General features: G+C 33.3%; 1 protein-coding gene across 1 annotated transcript in view; it reads right to left on the bottom strand.

Annotated features, from left to right (window-relative positions):
• LOC130900635 (uncharacterized) overlaps positions 1-21,460 on the bottom strand; it is a 66,369-nt gene that overhangs the window by 31,407 nt on the left and 13,502 nt on the right. Inside the window, exons 5-11 of the mRNA XM_057811376.1 lie at positions 20,381-20,571; positions 20,109-20,320; positions 15,791-15,964; positions 13,421-13,536; positions 10,327-10,581; positions 6,583-6,802; positions 608-891 (exon numbers count right to left, since the gene is read on the bottom strand). Coding sequence (XP_057667359.1) covers positions 608-891; positions 6,583-6,802; positions 10,327-10,581; positions 13,421-13,536; positions 15,791-15,964; positions 20,109-20,320; positions 20,381-20,571 — 1,452 coding nt within the window. The remainder of the gene's footprint in view (positions 1-607; positions 892-6,582; positions 6,803-10,326; positions 10,582-13,420; positions 13,537-15,790; positions 15,965-20,108; positions 20,321-20,380; positions 20,572-21,460) is intronic.

Genomic DNA, 21,460 nt, shown 5'->3' with positions numbered 1-21,460 from the left:
GCTTATCATCAGTTTATTTCTCTTGTTGGTGAAAGACGAAAAAAAGCTGTAAAGCTAAACTGATGGACCTTTCAAAGAATTTTCGATGCAATTGTGTAGAAAACTTTTAATTTGCTTTATAAATTTTCTAAATTGATATTGAAATTTGACCCTCTTCAAGGATGAGCAGTCATTTCTTTTAACAATGTTTAAATTTAATTCATCCTACTTCATTCTAAATACCAGTTTTGTTTGTAGATCAGATTACGGATCAGTTTAGGGACCGATCGCACGCGCACTTTCAAAATTGTCGTTCGTGAGTCGATGACTTCATCCCCTCCGCGAACTACATTTTTGAAAGTGCGCATGCGATCGTTGTCTAAACTGATTCGGAATTTGCTCTACGAACAGAGCTATTCATTTAAAATAGCATGTAAAACCGTAAGATAGTGAGCCTAAAATGTGGGTTCTAGAGATTTCGCTTACGACGCGACGTCTACGTCTTTTTTACGTTAATAGATTGGAAATTTCAGCGTTAAATGGAACGCATTCTATAAGAATCAATCCACGTATCTTTACCTTATACTTAATCTAATTCTTAAAAAAACCATAAAAATTTCAATCTTACTTTAAGCTCTTCAGGTATTTGTAATTTGAAATTTTCATTTCATTTACAAAATCCGTACACATCAAGTAATAGTCATTCGTTAATTTTCTCAAATTCTTCTCAATAGGTTGCAACTGCGGTTTGATCATTTGACCCAAGCCGTGGACTTCGTAAGATGAATTCATATCTGTCATTTTCTTTATAATTTTTTGGCATTCTTCTTCATATTGTTGGCAGCATTTGTTGCATTCATCTTCGTATGTAGTTTTGTAAGCTTTCAATTGTTTCTTTCTGTTTTCAATAGACTGAAATTTCATAAGCAGATGCATCAGATAAGGGCATAAGTTTACTGTGACCTTTATATTGTTTCAATATAACTGACTGGCTGTATTTTTTTTCTTTGGGAAGCATAAACATGAGGACAATAGAAAAATTATCAACTATCTACGCTAGGAGTGAACTCAAATATATATCCACAGTCATATTTATAGTATCAGGAATATCAAAAAATTAATTAAGGGATATATACAAACATAATGCAATAGTGAACAAAATAATCTCAAAAGCCTTGAGCCGCAATTTATAGATCGTCTAGCATCAAAACCAAATTGTGGACTTCACATGGTTCCAAGAAGAAAGAAAAAGCAACAGAAACTCCATTGGCGTGAAGGAAAAACTGTTAACTCCTGAGCAAATACAAAACAGTATCTAGAAAATACCGAAATGTTTGATAATTTATAATGAATGCTGAGGTAGAAACAATCTGATATGTAACTTATTGTATAAAAGTTCAATGTTCTTGTTTATGATCTTTTGTAGTCGGAGGATTTAAAATATATAAAAAAGTATATGAACCAAAAAGAATGGAAAATAATCACAAAAGCAGTCAAGGCAAATGACAAACTATAAATAGAAATGATAATTCAAAGGATTCATAGGCTTGATGATGATGATGACTAATGTTAAAACTAAATTTGTTCCAAAAGTATCGAGACCTTCATCTCTTCTCCCGATCGACCTCTGTGGGATTGAAGTCATCATTAAGTCGCCACAAACGTAGTTCATGAACGTTATACGTTTATACGTTCTTCACTGAAAGCAATTCCAAAAGTTGACTTCCAGTGCTGCAGTGTACATACCGCAGTGAATGTAGTTACTTCAAAAGTTGTCATTCCCGGGTCTTAAGAATAATAACGATTCAGAGATATGAAAGTAAGAAAGATCGATACAAGGGTTGAGATATGGCAACATTGATGTGAATATGTCAAAACTGACACTGTCGTTATAGACTTAGAACGTTTTATCATATAAATGCTATTTGAGTGATTTACAAATACATGGAACATACATCTTGGTAAAATAATGGAATTAAATCGTGAATATTTACGTGTGATGATTTTCTATGACTTTCGACCTGAATTAAACCAACAACAGTGTGCCGATCAACTCGTTTCGACCTTTGGTGATAAAGCACCATCTCGAGCCACAGTGTTTTGCTGGTTTTTCGAATTCAGTCCTGGTCACCCTTCGCTAAATAATGAATTCCGTGAAGGGCGTCCAAAATCGGCTGTTGTGTCAGGAAACATCGATGCTGTGCGATCGTCATGTGACATACAATGAGATTGAAGCATACCTACATGTAGTTTTGCATGAACATTTTGCTGTCAAAAAGATTTCTTCACATTGGATGCCGCATAGTTTGACAATCGCTTAAAAAGAACACGTGTCAATTGGTGCAAACACTCTGAAAAAATAACGACTGTATGGGTCTTTCAAGACGAGCCAAATCCAACAAAAGTTTCTCGTAGCCGAAACACTTCGAAGTAAATGCTCGTCTGTTTTTTCGCAATATCGCCACCGTTCCATTAGAGCAATGTAGAAGGATCAATTCTGAATGGTACATTAGTATTTGTTTGCCATAAGTGTTCGAAAAAATCAGGGAAACCAATTGCAGAAGACTTCAAGAATTGCAATCCTCACTATAACAATACGAGCTCTCACACATCATTTCAAACAAAAACGTTTTTGAACAGTCAAAACATTGACTTGATGAGTCATGTGCTTTACAACTCATTGAATTGATCCAGAGGCATACAAAAGTGTATTGATCTTAATGGAAAATATTTGTTTTGTTTATCTCAAAACTTAAGTAGCAACCCTTGAACTTTTTGGACAAATATCGTATTTTTGTACGAAATAAGGAAGCATCTGACTCTTTAATCAAAGAATAAAATAACCAAACAACTATAGTTTCATATTATTACTAAAAAAACTGTTTAGAAGACAGATGATTATAGTCATGAAACCGGTCAACCATTGAAGCGCTGAGTTCTTCTGAAATCAGTTCTAGAATGGGTCGTGAATACTTATACACAGGAATTCGCAACTAGGCAGGATGTAGTCGTGTTGTAAGTACTAGGGCGTGATGGAGCAGAAGAAAATGAAAGCTAAGGATCACTTTATCAACACTGATACATTATTAGAAGAAATCGGAAACCGAAACAAAAAATTATTGGAATACTCTACAACTTGTGGGGCTAAGACAAGCGAAGATATTAACGGGTAGAAATCAGAAAATGCAGTAGCCAGAGTAAGTTCGCACTAAAAATTGTCAAGCTGAAAGAAACAAAGTGGTAGAAAGGTTAGATTTTGTTAGACGATGAAACTTCTATCCACATACTTGCTAAATACAAAATAATACATAATGTCATAGCTCGGAGTATAATGGATAGTGCAAGATTTACTCAAACTAAAGATGTTCTAAAATGTATCAAATAATGAAAAATAATCTTTAGCTCTTATTTGAAAACTGAGTGGAGAAGTAGGCACAATAGATCTTTTAGGTCATTCTATTAAGCACATACATAAAACCAACTACTCAATATTGGAAACTTAACAATCGAAGAAGAATATGCTAACAAATAATTAATTCACAAAGTACTAATTTACATCAGGAGGAGATATATAAATAGTTTATTGCCTAATTAAAAAAGGGATATTACATTACCTTATTATACATGTACATAAATATCATCATATTCCCCCCCGAAAATTCCATTTAATTTTATTTAATGATAGACATATAATATCAACATATAAGTAGTGCTTTAAGTCATTTTCTAAGAATGTCATATATTTGTCAAATTTTAGATTTATCCATACCCTTTTATCCGAAGTAATGAAGGGATTGAATACCAAGTATTCACAAACTTTTATTGAAAAATATTGATATGTTAATAGATGTTTACAACAGTTTCATATGAAGAAAGTATTGATAATACGTCAAGTATCATAATACAGTAAATAAAATTAACTGGTTAGGTTAGGTTTAATCTAGACGTTTATTGATATGTCAAATGTCAAAGCATCAAAAATGTAATGAGAGAAAGAGAGAGAGAGAAATGATCTTTAGATTTGATATATTCTATTTAAGACTTTTTGTGTGGATTGGTTAATTTTGAACGCTACTGATATGGCATTTGTTTTCTTTGTATGACTCGGGAGGAGTTGTTTTCACTGTGGTCTGACATGTGAAAATAGATCTTTGAAACACTTACATTAACATTTTTACAGCTAATTAACTATAGTATAATATATTACCTAGATAGCTGGCTTATATTTTCGTGACACTTTTATTATTTACAGATCTCTCCATACCCTTTTATCAAAAGTATTGAAGTGATGGAATACCAGTAATTCACAAACGTTTATTGAAAAGTATTGATATGTTAATAAATATTTACAATAGCTTCATATGGAGAAAATATTGATAATACTCGTACATAAAGTCTCATAAGATAATAAATAAAACTGGTTTAATTTAGAAGTTTATTGATGTATGACGAAAACTATAAAAAACGAAATGATACACAGAGAAAAGATCTTTGGATTTGATGTCTTTTATTTAGATTTCTTGTGTGGATTGATTTGATTTTGAAAGCTATTGATATAGGATATGTTTTCTTTGTAAGACTCGGTTTAGGATGGCTTGAGTGGGATTGTTTCCACTGTGGTGTGAGACATGGAAATGGATCTCTGAAATACCTACATCAACACTTTCACAGCTAATTAACTTCAGTATATATTACCTAGATAGCTGACTTATATTTTTGTGATATTTATTTGTTTCATCAAATTATGAGTAAATAACGTATACCGTTAGGTAACAAAATTCACTGCCATTTCTTATATTCAATTTTTGGTCATTTCTTTTCCAATTCTAGCTCAGCTTGTCGTTCTTTTTTTGTAGCAAACAGCCATCACTCCACTGCAACAATTTTTGTGTGAATTTTCCTAAGGCTTTCAATCGTAATAATCGTAATATTTTAATCAACAAATTGCAGTTCTATGGTTTCAGGGGAACACCTCTGGCATAGTCATACCTTACCAATAGAAGTCAAGCTTGTAAGGGTTGATACAATGATGTCTTCTTGTAAGCCAATAGAATGTGGAGTGCTCTAAGGCTCAGCACTAGGCCCTATTTTGTTTCTTTTGTTTATAAACGACATCGCCTATCTAGACATCAGTGGTAAAATATGTCTATTTGCAGACGACACTAGTTTATCTTGGAGCAACCCTGATCTCAAGCCACTTCATAGAACCATATCTAGTGACCTAATCACCCTTAAATCATGGTGTAATTCAAATCTTCTCTGTCTTAACGTTTCTAAAACTAAAGTTTTATCATATAAATATACGTTGCTGCCTTTTTTAATAAATAACACCACCATTGACGTCGTTCAATCTGTAAAATTCTTAGTGCTGTGGACAATTCCTTGAAATAGGCGTTATATATTGCAGCCCTATTTAAAAATTAAGTTCCTCCTGCCTTTATTGAGTAGTATCTCCGATTTGCCCTTCCCTTCTGAGGTATATGTGGTGCGACTCAATTTGAGCGCATCTTCAAACTACAAAAGAGAGCTGTTAGATATTTACTCGGACTAAACAGCAGGGCTCACTGCAGGGACTTCTTTGAAAGATGAAAAATTCTAATTCATCCTTTCATATTCATCTTTAAATCCGTTTGCCTAATTCGTAAGCACGCTTTCAGATCGTTGCACGGCTACCTACTTAGAAACGCGGAGCACGGCCTTTACCTACATACTCCACGTTTGGAATTAGTTAACGGCTCAATAGTTTACAATGCAAAAAAATGCACAATCACCTGTCAAGTGAAATTAAATCGATATCAACGTTTCCCGCTTTCCGCAATCATTTGAGGGCATATTTACTGGAAAGTGCCTTCTACTTTGTAAACGACTTCTATTCTAATAATATAATTAATTCCGGACATGCTGCATACTGGTTTAATTTTGCTATGGACTTACTATACTAATTATCACCTATTACTATTATCTATGAATTTGTTACTAACTGTGCTTTTATTCTTCTTCTTCAGCCTATATTGAAATTTTATTTTATTTGTATTTTTATTCAGTTATTTTTATGTTTGTTTTATATTTTTTAGAAGCATTTGTCTACAAATTGTAATATTTTCTCTCTAATATTATGTACATTTCACAGTGATTTTAGGAATGTAACACCCATAATTTATCGAAACCGATTTTTTGATAATTAGAAAAGGAATTATAACTTTAGCAAGAAACTGAATATTATCATGTATACGTCGACGCATCGACAAAAAGAGGTGGTCTATTTGTAGCACTTAGATCCAAGCCTCTTTAATTTCATGGATTATCTATCCAAAGTGTGTTTATTGTACAAATCAATTGCCAACCCATCATATTCCATACATATACGATGGGATTTAAATTCCTCAAACAAGGTGGCTGTGGCAGAGTTTTAACAGAAACTTCTTGGAGAAACTCCAAAGCGTGTCTTGACCATTGTTTTGTGATAAAAAGTTGATATTGTTGCCTGCTCACAAACTCAAAGTCAAGAAACTATTTTTTCAAATGTGATTAATATGTCATTGAATAATTATATGGTGTTGTTTGGAAGTTTGGGAAATTTTTGTGCTCAAAAAAATTACTTACATTTTTGTGACAGTTGAATAGTTTGTCATGCAAAATCAATTCTCTATATCTTTTCTCATAAATGGCACATTTTATGTGTTCGTAACGTGGATGATGAAAGGATAGTTTTAATTCAAATCGCTCTTTTATTTTTTCAATTTGCATCTTCACCCATTCATCCGTTAGGTTTGATATTTCTTCTCTTCCCGTTAATAAATACTGGTTTACAGCTTCCCACAATCTAAAAAATATCAAATACTATATTTCAAATACATATTTCTCAAATGGAAAACAACCAATGAATGGAGTATCGAAATATTTAAGTGAAAAAAGAGACAATACGGTAACGGAAATAACTACGTTTTTGTTTTATGAATTCATTGGAGAACAGAACGTAACATTTCCAGCAGTCATTGAATCCCTCTCCAGCAAACTATAACCAGTGCTAATTTATGATTCATTCATTCATGTGAATTCTCATACTTTTGTTTAATTTATTATTGAAATTTGGCCAGTGTTAAGGGTTGATTGTTGAGGAGGTTATTCCGTCACTTGAAAAAAGTTTATCATTATCTTTGCTTTATCATTATCTATTATTCATTATCTTTCTTCTTTTAATGCTTATCCATTAATGGATGTTCGCGACCACATTTTTCATGGCTTCTCTATATCTAGCGGTATGGATCAATGTCTGAATATCTTGTATACCCGTCTATTGCCTTACGTTCCGCAACCACGACGTCCTCTTCCGTACCAATCCTCTCTTACCTTCAATCTTGCCCTCGACTATCAGCTGAAGGAATTGATATTTATGGCCTCGCATTATATGGCCAAGATATGCAATCTTTCGTTTCTTCTCGATGTTAAAGAGTTCACGGTCTTTATTGATACGCTTGAGAATATCCTCATTCCTCACTTTGGCAGTCCATGGTATCTTCAGGGTTCTACGATATACCCACATTTCGAATGCTCCTAATTTGTTGATGTTTTTTACCTTAATTACCTCATTATCTTTGCCATTGTGAAATTAGGACACACAAAATCTTTCTTAAACCTTTTATCTCAAAAAATTTCACGAAAGTGATATATTTTATGGAAGGAAATTGAAACTATATATTTTAAAAAACAAATTTTAACAAACAAACTATATTAGAACTTCAAGAAAGTATGAATTTCCAACTTTTACAGTTAAGTTTTGGTGTCAAGAACTAATTTTCACATCTGTTTTTGACTAAATTTGTTAGCTTCTGAAATTTTCCAAAAATGTTCACGGTAAAGTTCGATTTAAATTCCACAAAAGCATCGCTAAAATTCCACAAAAGCATCGCTAAAATTCCACAAAAGCATCGCTAAAGACTTAAACTATTAAAAAAAGAGTTCATCTACATCCATCTTTGCTATGTTTAACTGAGAGAAATAGATTCGTTGGATATATTTGGGTGGAATGAGGAAATTTTTTAAAGGAAGGAGGATTCAATGAAATTGGCCCTGATATAGGACTTGCTACTCTGCAGAGCTGGGTTTGTAGTTTTTGTTTGTGAAGATTGTATCGCCTCAGGTTGAAAAAAGAAAAAAAACCAACTACCAAGCTGGGTTTGACGAGAAAATAAAAAAGAGGAAAGCTTCAACCTAAAAAAGCGGTTTTTCAGGTTTAGAAATATATTATCCAATTTTCTTTGTTTTATTGTTGTTTTTTTTTTTGGATTTTTTATTTTTACATTTTTTTGTTTCTTTTGTTCGTTATTTAATGAGGAAATGTGTAATTAGGAAGCAGGTACAGCTGCGGCTGCATTATTCTCTATCGTCGGCCATTTGACTGTAGAACCGGTTCATCAAGTTACAGGGAAACACCGACGATCGAAGATGTGTGAGAGGTATAGTTTCATCTGTTGGCTATGAGAAAATTATCTAGGAAGTTAAGATAATTCTCGGGTAGTCTTCGTAAACTGTTGCTAACAGGGGAAGAGTTGAATAGGAGAGTTTCCTCCTGGGTTTTGAGGCGAGGAACCGTAAATTGACGAGCTAGAAGGTGAGAAGAGTTTCTTTGGCAGCGGAGTTGTTAGATTCGATGGTACGAATCATATAGCGGGCTTGGAGGTTACTTAGACGTCTTGGAGGTCATTTAGACGGCTTGAAATGTAGGTTATGTCAGTATTGACATTAACAGTGTTACTGTGGCTGAATCGGAACCTATATTGGAAGTACATGAGAATGGATTGCTCGCAGGTCAAGAATTGTTGGAGGTTGATAGTCGAGTAAGGTTTTATACGTATGAAGTAAAATGACAGGACGAGTTCGTCCAAATTCTCCTCCGAGTGCCTCGATAAGACTCGTCTCCGTACTTTGTTTAGAAAATAGTTCAGATCGGCCGTCCATCTGAGACTGTGAGTGAATTTCATTCCCGGCTTCTCTGTGGATCTCGAGCCTCTCTCCCAGAGTCTCAATTTGAAGTTTTGTGGTTGATGTTGCTTGGCACGGAATACGGATGTTTTAAGATCATGGCTTGTGTCTTTTGGGAATTGAGAGTCCCCCTCTACATGAATTGGGCGGGAGCTATTAGTGCGGTGTCGTTGGCATACATATGGACCTTTAACGATGGGTCACGAGGGACTAGGGTATCAAACGTATAGAAGATGTGAAGAAGTTAGGCTAGAATGTAGCCTTGTGGAACACTGGTAAGGGAGGTGATAGGATTGGATAGGCAATAACCGACTTTGACCCTGATGGAGTGGTTGGTGAGATATTAATATATCAATTTAGTCAAAAGCTGTCTAACAAGCCCTGGCATTCCAGACTTGCTCAAAAGCCTTCTGGACATCCATGAATATGGCAGAGGCGTACTGATTTCGGTACATTGCTTCAGTGGTTATGATATATTGAAGATTAGTGATGGCGTTGGGCGTGGAGTGTTCGGGTCTGAATCCGAATGGAAATTTTGGAATTATCTCGGTACAGAAGTCCCAGATTGTGTCCTTGATCAGACATTCAAGTACTTTACCCAGAATACTGATGAGCGATATAGGGAGGTAAGATTCAGACGTAGCCTTTGCGGGGTTTGTGAATGAGAATTGTTTGGTGGATTTCTAACATCGAGGAAAGTATGAATTTGCCAAGCAGGCGCTAAATAGGCCGCATAGCTGGTGGAAGGCTGTCTCGGACAGATTTTCAATGCATGTCTAGAGATTCCGTTCCGACCGGGAGCGGAGTTCTTCCCAGCTCGGTATGTTTAACTGCTTCGTTGACCACTTTTATATGTTTCAAAAGCTTGCAAGTGATGTCTTCTCTAATTACTGACATATCGTCACAATTTTAACCACACAACAAACGTACACGTTGAGTGCTTAGACACGAGAGAATCAGTACTACTATTTTCACATGCGTAGTGAAAGTTGTACATTCAAATTTCATTTATGATGTTATTTTACCACAAAACTTTAAAATTCAAGGATTTAGTTTCCTATTCTTGTTGCTTTACTCCTAGGAGTTCAAAGGTCAATGCATAGTAAAAAATTATGACAAGTAGGTATTATGGCAATACTTCCATTCCATTCATATTATCAAAAAAAGGCTATTGAACAAAATTTTTCAATGTTAATCAAAAGAACAAACGGACAATAACTGTAAATGTGCATGAATAATACATATTTTATTTCCATTGATGTGTTTTGTTACTTTCTCAATAGTAGGTATATTTTATCAATTGGTTTTTTAGATTGAATCAATTCTCTGCTATTTTATAAAAAGTAAATAAATAGCTTTACGAACCCGAACATCCAGTTTTTGACAGCATCTACTTGAAACACGCAATAAAGTATTTGTAACGGTAGAGGTTGTTTTTCTTCTTCTTTTAAACTCATTTGACTTGCTCTTTTTCTTTGTTTTTTGGGATCACGTTCTGAATCTGGAGGATGTACAACGAGAAATCGTTTAATTTCACTCATGAGGACGTCCGTTTCTATGTCCATCATAGTTTTGTACTTTTGAACAACGTTCATTTCATTTGAACATTGGTTTTCATACCTGAAAACAATAATATCGACAGTTTCACTTTAGACTCGAAACAGGATGGACTCATATTATATATAATATATAAAGCAGATATTATAATACACATAACAAACAGATGTACCAAAGAAAAACATGAAAACGGTTTTTCTGATTTTCAAGCAACATTCCGTGAACAAATTTTAACAATGGACTAAGGAATAATACACTACAGTGGTCACGCGATGTACAGGTGTATTTTATTTTGCTTACTAATGACGGTTGACAATACCGACAACCTTCAGCGGACATCTATCTTCCCCACACCTCTTCCCCCACATCTCAGTACTGGCCCAGTTCTCGTGATGCACTGAATTGTTGCTAAATATTTTCTGGAAGCCTGTAGTTTTGGTGTATACCTGTACATATTGCGACCAGTCGCGTAACAGTTTTTTTGTTTCTGTGACTTTTGAATGTGATTTTCTTACATTATTGTGACATATAGTTAGTACAACTATTATGATTTTATGATATTTAGACATGATATTTGAACATACATATAATCTGACATGAGTGAACGCGTGAGCAGTTAAGCCTCTGGTTAGATCACAGTTTTGAACAATCAGATCAAATGATCGAAGAAGAATTTTCACCGGATATACCTGATAATATGGACTTTGAACCAGCCCCTCAAGTGCTGCCACCTTAGGAACCTTCTCAAGGTCCTTTTGTAAATCCTGAATTTTATTTGGGTAGACAAAATAATTCCTATTTTACATCAGCCACGACCCAAAGATAATGCGAAACAAGTTCTTACATCTAAATTAGTATTTGAGTGATGATCAAATCATTTTGAAAATTTTTGAAAGTACGAAGAGTACCTTGATGAGGCAATAAAATCTGAGAGAATAAACTTAACATATATATGAGGAATAATCTTAGGGTACTGGGGTGGAATCTATATACCTGACGAAGAGTGTGAAAAGGTTTAGATTTTTGTTACGTTTTCTTAGACTTGACAATATTTACACTAGAGACGAAAGAAAGACTCTTGATTAGGTAGCTACTTTTTAAGAAGTATTTGACAGGTTTCTGGACAACTGTAAGAATACTACCTTACCTTAGATAAGCAGCTTGTTACATTTAGAGGGAATCGTAGTTTTAGGGTTTAGATGCCTAGCAAGCAATTTCTAAGCTACAAATCTTGTATGGGGTGTTTGAAGTATATGTAGGGCAGCGGTCAGTTGGCCCTTCCAGAAAAAGTAATTCTAATAATGATTTAGTAGTTACTAAAACTAGTACAGACTATATCAAGATAAAACCGTAACATTACTTCTAATAATTGTTTCAATTCAATACCGTTAGCAATAAAGCTTTATGAAGAAGATTATGATGATTAATACTCTACGCAATAAAAAACGTCTCCAAACTATCTTGCAGATACAGAGAGAGAAGAACAAAGTTGTTTTTTCGGTTTTCAAAAATCTTGTACGGTAGTCTATGTACCAAAAACGAAAAAAGATGTGTTGGTTATCTCAATCATGCATGGTAACTCAGCTATCGATCCAGCCTCTGGATATGAGAGGAAGTCAGTTATCATCACCGATTAAAATGAGATAGATTTCAGTGTCGATATATTGGATAAAATATGTCGACAATATGAAAGTGCTAGAAACTCGCGAATATGGCTTCTAACGTTATTTTTCCACGACCTAAATGTTGCAGGGGTCAAAACTCTACTACAACTCATCTACAAAACTAACCAAAATCGTCTTGGGTTTGATGGGAGGTCTTTTGTATACGGCCGTGCCAGAAGCAAATTTACAAGAAAAAGGTACAGTAAATGCCAGAAATGGGTTGTTGATCAACTACAAAACGTATATGAGTAGCGCCTCTAAAAATGATGTCTGACTTCTGACTTATGATGACTTTTTCTGTATAATTTAAATTATATGATTTTACGGACACATTCTTTCAATAAATCAAGACAATGTTTTATAATAAACTACTTATCTGTAAAAAATGATTGGAAGATTATTTTGTTCCAGTACAGTTAATTACATAATTTGAAATTATAGTATTAGATTCTATAGCTTAAAGCTGAAATAATGTACACATGTAGGAGTACACCGCGCGACCACTGGTGTCACAGAAATACACGCGTCCACTGGCGTCCACTGGCGACTGTAAAGTCGACTTTACAGTACAGGAAAATGGCACTTTACGGTATCCTTGTACTTTGCAGTAATCTTAAATTCCCCAGGTGAATGTATCTGCCTTTGTTTACAATGTTACCTTAGAGACTTTTGTTAATTTTTATTTTTTTAAATAATAAGACAATAATCAAATTATCCAATATGATATTTCATGTTTTAATATAATTTTGCTTTTTATTTAAAACCGAAAACAGTATGAAAAAAAACATATTACGATATGCGTCATTGAAGTTATTACTACGGTACTCGATTAGATATTCTTGACTCGGCTCCTTCGTCGCCTCGTCCATAAACATCTATCTCGTACCGTATTAAATCACTTCCCGGTTATAATTTTGTTGTATAGGCTTAATACGGTCTAATTGGTAGAAATTCAACTGATTAGCCTTGAATTTGGTATGAATGTTCCAAGTTCCTAAAGATGTTTACTATTGTTTGCTAAGTTTTGGTGGACTGATATTAAGGATAGTTGTCCAGTCACAGAATTTCTTCTGACGTACATGATAGCCAAAAAAAAACGATGTTTTTGAATCTAAAAATGTTCTTCTCACATGTATTAGATTTCAAGGTTTAAGCAATTGAAGCTTTACGTTGAATAATTAATAATTAATACGAAAAAATATGATTTGTTATTTATTTCCTATGGTAATTGCACTTACGATAGTTCCATTTTGTTCAAAATTTCGTAAATACGTTCCAAACTGGACTTTAATTGTTTTTTAGTAAGACCCTGTCGTAATTTTTCCAAAACAATATTCAAATTTGCTTCATAAGTCTAGAACATTAATTTCAATCTTTTTACTATGTGCCACAATAATGTAAAATATGATTGAACCATGGTATGAACAAAGTAACGAAAGTTATAATAAAATTGTTAACTGACAAAACTTATACCAAATATACAGGGTATTCTGGGACTTGACGCAAAAAATGTCGGGAGTGAGTAGATGACGTGGAAATAATGCTGTGACAAAACGAATTCGACTGCTCGTTTCTGAGTTATAGGCGTTTAAGGCTGCGAAATAAGAACTTATATTCAAGTATATTTTCTAAATTATACATTGGAACATTATTTAATGGATAATTACGTATATCCATGTAGTGTGTTTGACAGAATAAATAATACTACACTACTATCTGAAGACCAAGGGATCATGCTCAATGGTTAACAATCCGTAAATTATACAGGGACAACCAGTGCAATGTTTGATTGTGTTTTAATATCTACTGTAAGTATTTTCAATAAATAACTACAATTTATGATACATTCATCAGAATGTATCTTTATGGCGAAAGGTATCCTTGACATGTACAACGATCTAAAAATCTACATATCTCTTAAACTATACATTTTATCGAGTTAAACAAAGAATCCCTTTTTGTTAAAAATCATTTAAAAATTCGTTTTTGCTATTTTTAGATTGTACAGGTTGTCCCTGTAAAAGTTACTGATTAGTAACCATTGGGCATGAGCCGCCTCTGGCCTTCAGACAGTAGTGTACAATTATTTATTCTGTCAAACACACTACGTAATCAGCCATTAAAAATGCATAATTTTCGAATGTATAATTTAGAAAATATACTCTAATATAAATTCTGATTTCGCAGCTTTGAATGCGTTTAACTCAGAAACGAGGGGTCGTATGGGAAAGTTTTTTCATGTCACACCATTATTTTCACATCATCTACTTACTTCCAATTTTTTTACATTAAATCCTGAAAAAACACCCTGTATATTTTTCAAATGCCTCTTATTTCGTTCATGTTTATGACTAGGTTTGAAGGTAAAACCTGTTTCTTGATATTTCAAGACATATTATTTTTTATAATTAAACAATTATTCTAAAATATTTTGGAATGCAATTGGAACTGTAATTTATATTTTTACTTTCATCACATTGGTAGTATAATGAATCTTCAAGTTCAGCGAACTGAAAATATTTTTCTTCAAAACATACAACTTCAACTTCGTTAGAATTCCCAGGTTATGGATTATTGTACTCAATGAGTTTGATATATGTTTTCTTATTATCAAAATTAGCACTTTTATTTATAGTCACTCGTTTTAGCATCATTCATCCTGTGCTGAGCTATTTTAAAGCTAATTATTCCTACAAGCTCATTTTTACCTTCTTTTTCAATATCCATTCTTTCCTCCTCCATTAAAAATATATTCAGGCTAATTTATTTCCCCTTGTGACCCCTTGAAAAAGCGCAACTTTCAGTTGAAGCACCTATCATCATCCGCCGTTCATTCATCTTTTCCGGGAAAAATTAAAATTTGAGGACACATATGGCCGGTGGCAGTTATATTTCGTGCTCGCTATGCTGATGTTTTTTCATTATAACGCCTTTGTTATTTTCGTTATTTCAAGAAATCCTAAATTCGTCCCTGCTGAAAATTCATTATGGACAAAATGAGTGTTGATTAGAAGATTGAGTACTTGGGGTACATGAAGCCTACACTGCATAATAAGCTTGTATACTGTGGTACCAATAGGCCAATTCAAGATGAGTTTTCATGAAACTTGAGTAAAAAACTTTACCAGCCATCCTTTTGTTTTTGTTGAATCTGTGACACAGACTACCTAACCGACATGGTGCTGATAAACATGGTGTGGAATAGTTTAGGAGTAGCGACATTTAACTTTATTTCTTACCCATAATAGTAAAGCATGCTAGACTGGATATTTGTGGGAATGCGCTCGCTCTTTGTAAAGTTCACTTTACAAGGCTAAGCTCATATCCTGGCGGATATTCTAATTGGTATGTATCCATCTCATCTAATGGATTTTGCGAAGAATATCTAGTAAACGTTACTATTTGTTGGCCCCTACTTCTTCGTTGATGCCCTATCCATATTTCATAGTTGTAAAAAATGAAATAATGACTAATAAGATATTCCTACTGCTTCCAAAGCAAGTTTGAACAAAATGAAGAGCGCAATTGAGGTAGAAGTTTTCAGAGGAAAACATTAATAAATTAAAAAAAAAGTTGGATACCGAGAAAATAATAAAAAAAATATTTACGTCAGTCAAACAAGAATTATTCTTGATTGTTTTTTCAATGTCTTTCACTACAAGTTCTTGTAAGACTTTTACTCTTTCAAAATGTTGATCCCAAAGGCTAGCGGCTCCTTTCAGAAAGATATAGGTTGTATTTATTGTATCTGTCATGTTAGTTATACTGTTTCCCCAGTGACTCTGAAATAATATTAATCGTTTATATGAATGAAAAATTGTTCAACCACTATAAACTACTAATTCTCCACACAGATGTCTTCATTACCCCAAGAAAATCGATTCAGAAACAAGAGGTAGTCGCTTGAGATCAAATTTGGAGAATAACGCAGATGCTCGACTAAATCGGAACCTCTCTAGCGGACCTGTTACCTGCGTTATCTGAACATTTTTAATTTTGAAATTTTGTTCATATACTATATTGATCACTTTTGTCTCCGTTTTGTTTCATCTACTGAAACTACACTTTCGACATTCCAAAACACGGTGAACATAACCTTCTCTGCTAAAGGCTGCATCTGGAATTTTTTCGGAGATGATGAACCTCATTGTTTTCACAATTTCTATTATATTTTGGTCTCTAAATCATAGTATCTATCATATCTATGACATCCATTGTAACTAATATTACGAGAAAAATTTTTTTTATGTTGTCTACGTTCAATACAAATATCTTTTCGAGTTCGCTTGAGTGTCTGTGTTAATACTCGTGGTACACATCGTGCAGACATGTTTAATTCGGCTGTAAAGATTTTGCACCACATACCAATTCACCAAATTTATGTGAATTTACATTAGGTGCAACTATTTTAATCGCAAGTATTTAATCAGCGCCCATTGCTCTACATTTTCAATTTTGATACTTAGATGTGCCTTTCTCAAATTCGGGCTATTACTATATGAACGCTTTGTCAGTTCATGCCGTGAGTCCGTACATAATAGGTTACAATCTGACGTGATGATAAATAATCGTTTCGATTTATAAATGGGTCAGGGACGCAACAAAGTTATGGGTCCTTATTAGTAGAAGATTCGAACCTAAATCGACCTTTACCGGGTTGATAGTAGAATCAAACAAATTTTATTATAAATTTCGTATATTAGAAAATATATTAAAAATAGATAGACAACAAAAATCCTGGACAGAATATTTTTAATTCTTTTTTAAAAATTATTTTTCATAAAAATTTTATACTGGACTTGAAGTATAACACATATAGAATGTGTAGACGTAGGGTTGACTATTATTTACTTGGACGAACTACTGGGTTGACAAGTATAAACAGGTATGTCATTACTAGTTACTTTCATTTGATTAGATTTTATTCTCAACACGATGATATAGGATTGACTGCAAAAAATTTGGTCCTAATAGAGGTATATAAATTTTAAAGATTTAAATTTCAAAGCGTGGGGTAATGAGTGACAGAGAGATCCGAGGTAAGTATGATAATAAACGACCTAACATTGCAGTCGTGTCTGATGGGGTCGTGAATATAAGAAAGTGCGCTTGCTCGGTATACAGGGTGATTCATTAAGAATGTCCAAGCTCTGAACTGTAGATTCTAGATCTCAAAATATGATGATTGTGCTGAACATGCCTCATGCAAATATTGCTAGTTTCCGAGATACGGGGTGTTCAAAATTTAAATTTAAACAGCAAATAATATTAATGAAAAAAAATTTCAATAAATATTTTCTATTCAATATCTGATTCATCTGAATTTGAATTACGACTCTCGAATTCATCTGACTCTTCAAGTTCTTTCTCAATAACTTCCATTTCAATAATGTCCTGGAGTTTTAAAGGAGTTGGATCTCCGATAAAACCTGTTGGATTTAAAAAAAAACATCTAAATGCCAACCGTAGCTTACATGGTTTAACTTTAACTTTAACGCACATATAGAATCAGTTGCATTAAGCCACATAGAATTTACATATACAGTGCTTTTCAGATAAAAGTATCCACCTTTAATAACTTTTGTAATACTGGTATTTAGAAAAAATCCAAAAACACGTCAATTTATGTTGGAAGGGGCAAGCATTATGGATTATTTAAACTTACTGGAAAAGCCACCCCCTCACCCGTAGCAGCATCCCCTTTATTTTTTTAAATTACTTTTCATATTTTTTATGTAAAATTTGGATACTCCTCTTTGAGCTGATTTCAAAAATGTATAATACTTGTAGGTTAAAGTGGTTAGTTTATGAGATAAACAATTTTTCTTTTAAGAGCACAAATTTTACTTATTATTTACTTTCACCTTATTTGCCTGTACTAAAATGGGTTGTACAACAGTTCAAACTCTTTAATCTTTTTAACTGTGCTATTTATTCTACTTAAAAAATCCAAACAACAAAAAACTCTACTTTTTATTAAAGTTTGACATTGTCAACTAGAATTTGTAGTCATTTGATACATTATTTATTTTGTTTCTCTGAAATGGTTTACTCTTTGCAAGAAAGAATTGAAATTGTAGGTTTATACTACCAAAATAATAATTGTGCAAGAGCTGCTGCTAGAATATTTAACGAATTACATGACGGAAGACATGCAACTCATAAGTATGTAATTCAACTGATGGAGAAATTTACCACAACAGGGTCTGTTTGCAATAAAGTGCATAAGCGAGAGGGACTCGTAAATAACGAAGCAATCCAAGTGGCAATTTTAGGGCAAGTCAGCTTAGAGGCTCAACAACCCCAATCGTTGTCAACAATAAGTAGAGCGATCGGTGTTTCATCTTCTACAGTTTTCCGAGTTCTACATAAATTCAAGTACCACCCATACAAAGTTAAGTTGGTGCACGAGTTGAATGAAGATGATTTTGATCGTCGTCTAGAGTTTTGCGAATCAATGACGCAAACTATCAATAACAATCCACAATTGTTAAACAATATTTGCTTTTCTGATGAATGCTCATGGTCATTAAATGGCTTAGTAAGTAGGCATAATTATAGATATTGGGCTGAAAGTGATCCACATATTATGCGTGAATTCCATACACAACATCCCCAAAAGTTAAACGTTTGGTGTGGTATCCTAGGTGACCACATTGTCGGACCTTTCTTCATCAACGGAAATTTAAATGGTGAATCATATCTTGAGTTACTCAGGGAAGGGGTTGACCCACGTATTACAACAATAATAGAAAATGATGATAACCTTTCCGAAGATTTACTGGTATTTCAACAAGACGGAGCTCCCCCACACTATGCTATGCCTGTCCGACAATTTTTAAACGAAACATTCCCCGCTCGTTGGATAGGTAGAAGGGGGCAGATGATGGAGTGGCCACCTAGGTCACCGGATTTAACACCCCTAGACTTCTTTTTATGGGGGTATTTAAAAACAAAAGTTTATGCTACCCAACCAGAATCTCTGGATGATTTACGAGAGAGGATAGAAAATGAATGTCGACAATTAAATCCAGCCGTATTAAGCAATGTCAGAGAGGCATTTCAAAATAGATTATACCATTGTATGGAAGTGAATGGTACTCATTTTGAACACTTATTGTAACTTCATAATAAATAGCACAGTTAAGAAGATTAAAGAGTTTGAACTGTTGTACAACCCATTTTAGTACAGGCAAATAAGGTGAAAGTAAATAATAAGTAAAATTTGTGCTCTTAAAAGAAAAATTGTTTATCTCATAAACTAACCACTTTAACCTACAAGTATTATACATTTTTGAAATCAGCTCAAGGAGGAGTATCCAAATTTTACATAAAAAATATGAAAAGTAATTTAAAAAAATAAAGGGGATGCTGCTAGGGGTGAGGGGGTGGCTTTTCCAGTAAGTTTAAATAAGCCATAATGCTTGCCCCTTCCAACATAAATTGACGTGTTTTTGGATTTTTTCTAAATACCAGTATTACAAAAGTTATTAAAGGTGGATACTTTTATCTGAAAAGCACAGTATATCTAATCAAGTGAAAGTATTGACATACCTGTTTATATCTGTCATCCCAGTAGTTCGTCCAGGTAAATAATAGTCAACCCTACGTCTGCAAATTCTATATGTTCTATACTTTAAGTATAAAAGTATAAAATTTTATTATTATCTTCATGTTGCAACATTTTATGAGAAATCATTTTTTAAAAAATAATTGAAAATATTCTGTCCAGGATTTTTGTTGTCTACCCATTTTTAATGTATTTTCTAATATACGAAATTTGTTATAAAATATGTTTGATCTGAACTTGGTGAAGGTCTATTTAGGTTCGGATCTTAGACTATATACAATATGGAGACATTTATATTAACCTGAAGAAATTTATAATTTTTTTTTGATTTAGTAGAATACATATCAAGAACTAACCTGCAAATCTTCAAGTTCCGAAAGATACTCGATATTAAGTTGATCTACTGTGGGTGTGTATATTTCACATTTAAAATCCTCAATTTCCTTTTTATGGCACATTCCAGATCGTTGCATCATATTCTTAATATCGTCTAACTCGTCCAAAAATCGATGAAACAATACTGTTATAATTGATTTATAGAGGGTTACGATATTTTTGGCTGATTGGTCTGGAATTTATTGATAAAAAATTGTGATTGGCCGAAAATTAGATTATTTTTTATACCAACCTAACGAAGCCAATGTTCTTTGTACATCATTGAGCCAACATTCCACTTCTTGCGGTGATACTGGAACGTTTTCTTCTCCAAAATATGTATAATTGAAAACTGATTTCAAGGAATTGAATCTACTTATTTCGCTGGACAGAGCTAAAGATTTTGAATTTCTTGATTCTGTTCTGATTAAATCGCCAGCCAATCTATTATATAAATTTTATTTTTAATTGCTATACAAAATTATGGCAATATTATATTTTTAAGTTTTTAATTAGTCAACTGAATTAAAATGTGTTAAAGAATACCTACCAGTAGTAAGATTTGGATATTAGGCATTATAAAAATATAAGAGCAAAAAAAGAATGCTGTTGAAAATATTGTAATAAAAACATGGCTTTATTGAGAATATTAATAAGCATGAAGATGAAACAATCATCAGGTAATGACAGAAAACAAAATTTATACTGGAATTCAAATCAGAACAAGTTTCGTGCACTTCGGGAATTTTTAGTCAACAAAATTAACCCGTGATTAAATGACTCAAAAACTGGTTTTTGAGCTTAATTGCTTTCAATAAACCTCTTCTCAGAAAAAGTATAATACAGGGCCATTTTGTGATTATAATCTAAGTGGTGATCGCCGTGAAAGGGTGGTCAACCTAAATAAGTAAAAAAATATATTTTATCCACCACTGTTGTATAATGTATCCTTCATACGTTAAGATTAATGAATTTATTAATCACTGCTGTCATATGCTTTCTTGATTTAAATATAATATTATATTGTTTATCCACCACGACTGTTGTATAATGTACCCATTTTATGTCTGTTTGCTTGACATTAATTCTTCTGCAAAAAATTGGTGGGTTTTTAAAATTTGTAACTAATTATGCATATTATCAATTCAGTTCTATATGCATAAAAAAATTAATTTTCCTAGACCAGATTCGGCCCCAGGACACGTAGTTGGAAGGCTCGGAACAACATTGAGCCATCAGAGACTTGGAATGTGCGTGTCGTATACCTGTTTCTAAGGATACCATATAGAACAATTTATGAATATAAATAGCTTTTGAAACGAAATATATTTGA

Source organism: Diorhabda carinulata, chromosome X (assembly GCF_026250575.1).
Source record: "Diorhabda carinulata isolate Delta chromosome X, icDioCari1.1, whole genome shotgun sequence".
Classification (NCBI taxonomy): domain Eukaryota; kingdom Metazoa; phylum Arthropoda; class Insecta; order Coleoptera; family Chrysomelidae; genus Diorhabda; species Diorhabda carinulata.
Note: the sequence above shows the minus strand (reverse complement) of the source record. Positions and strands in the feature narration are given on the sequence as shown.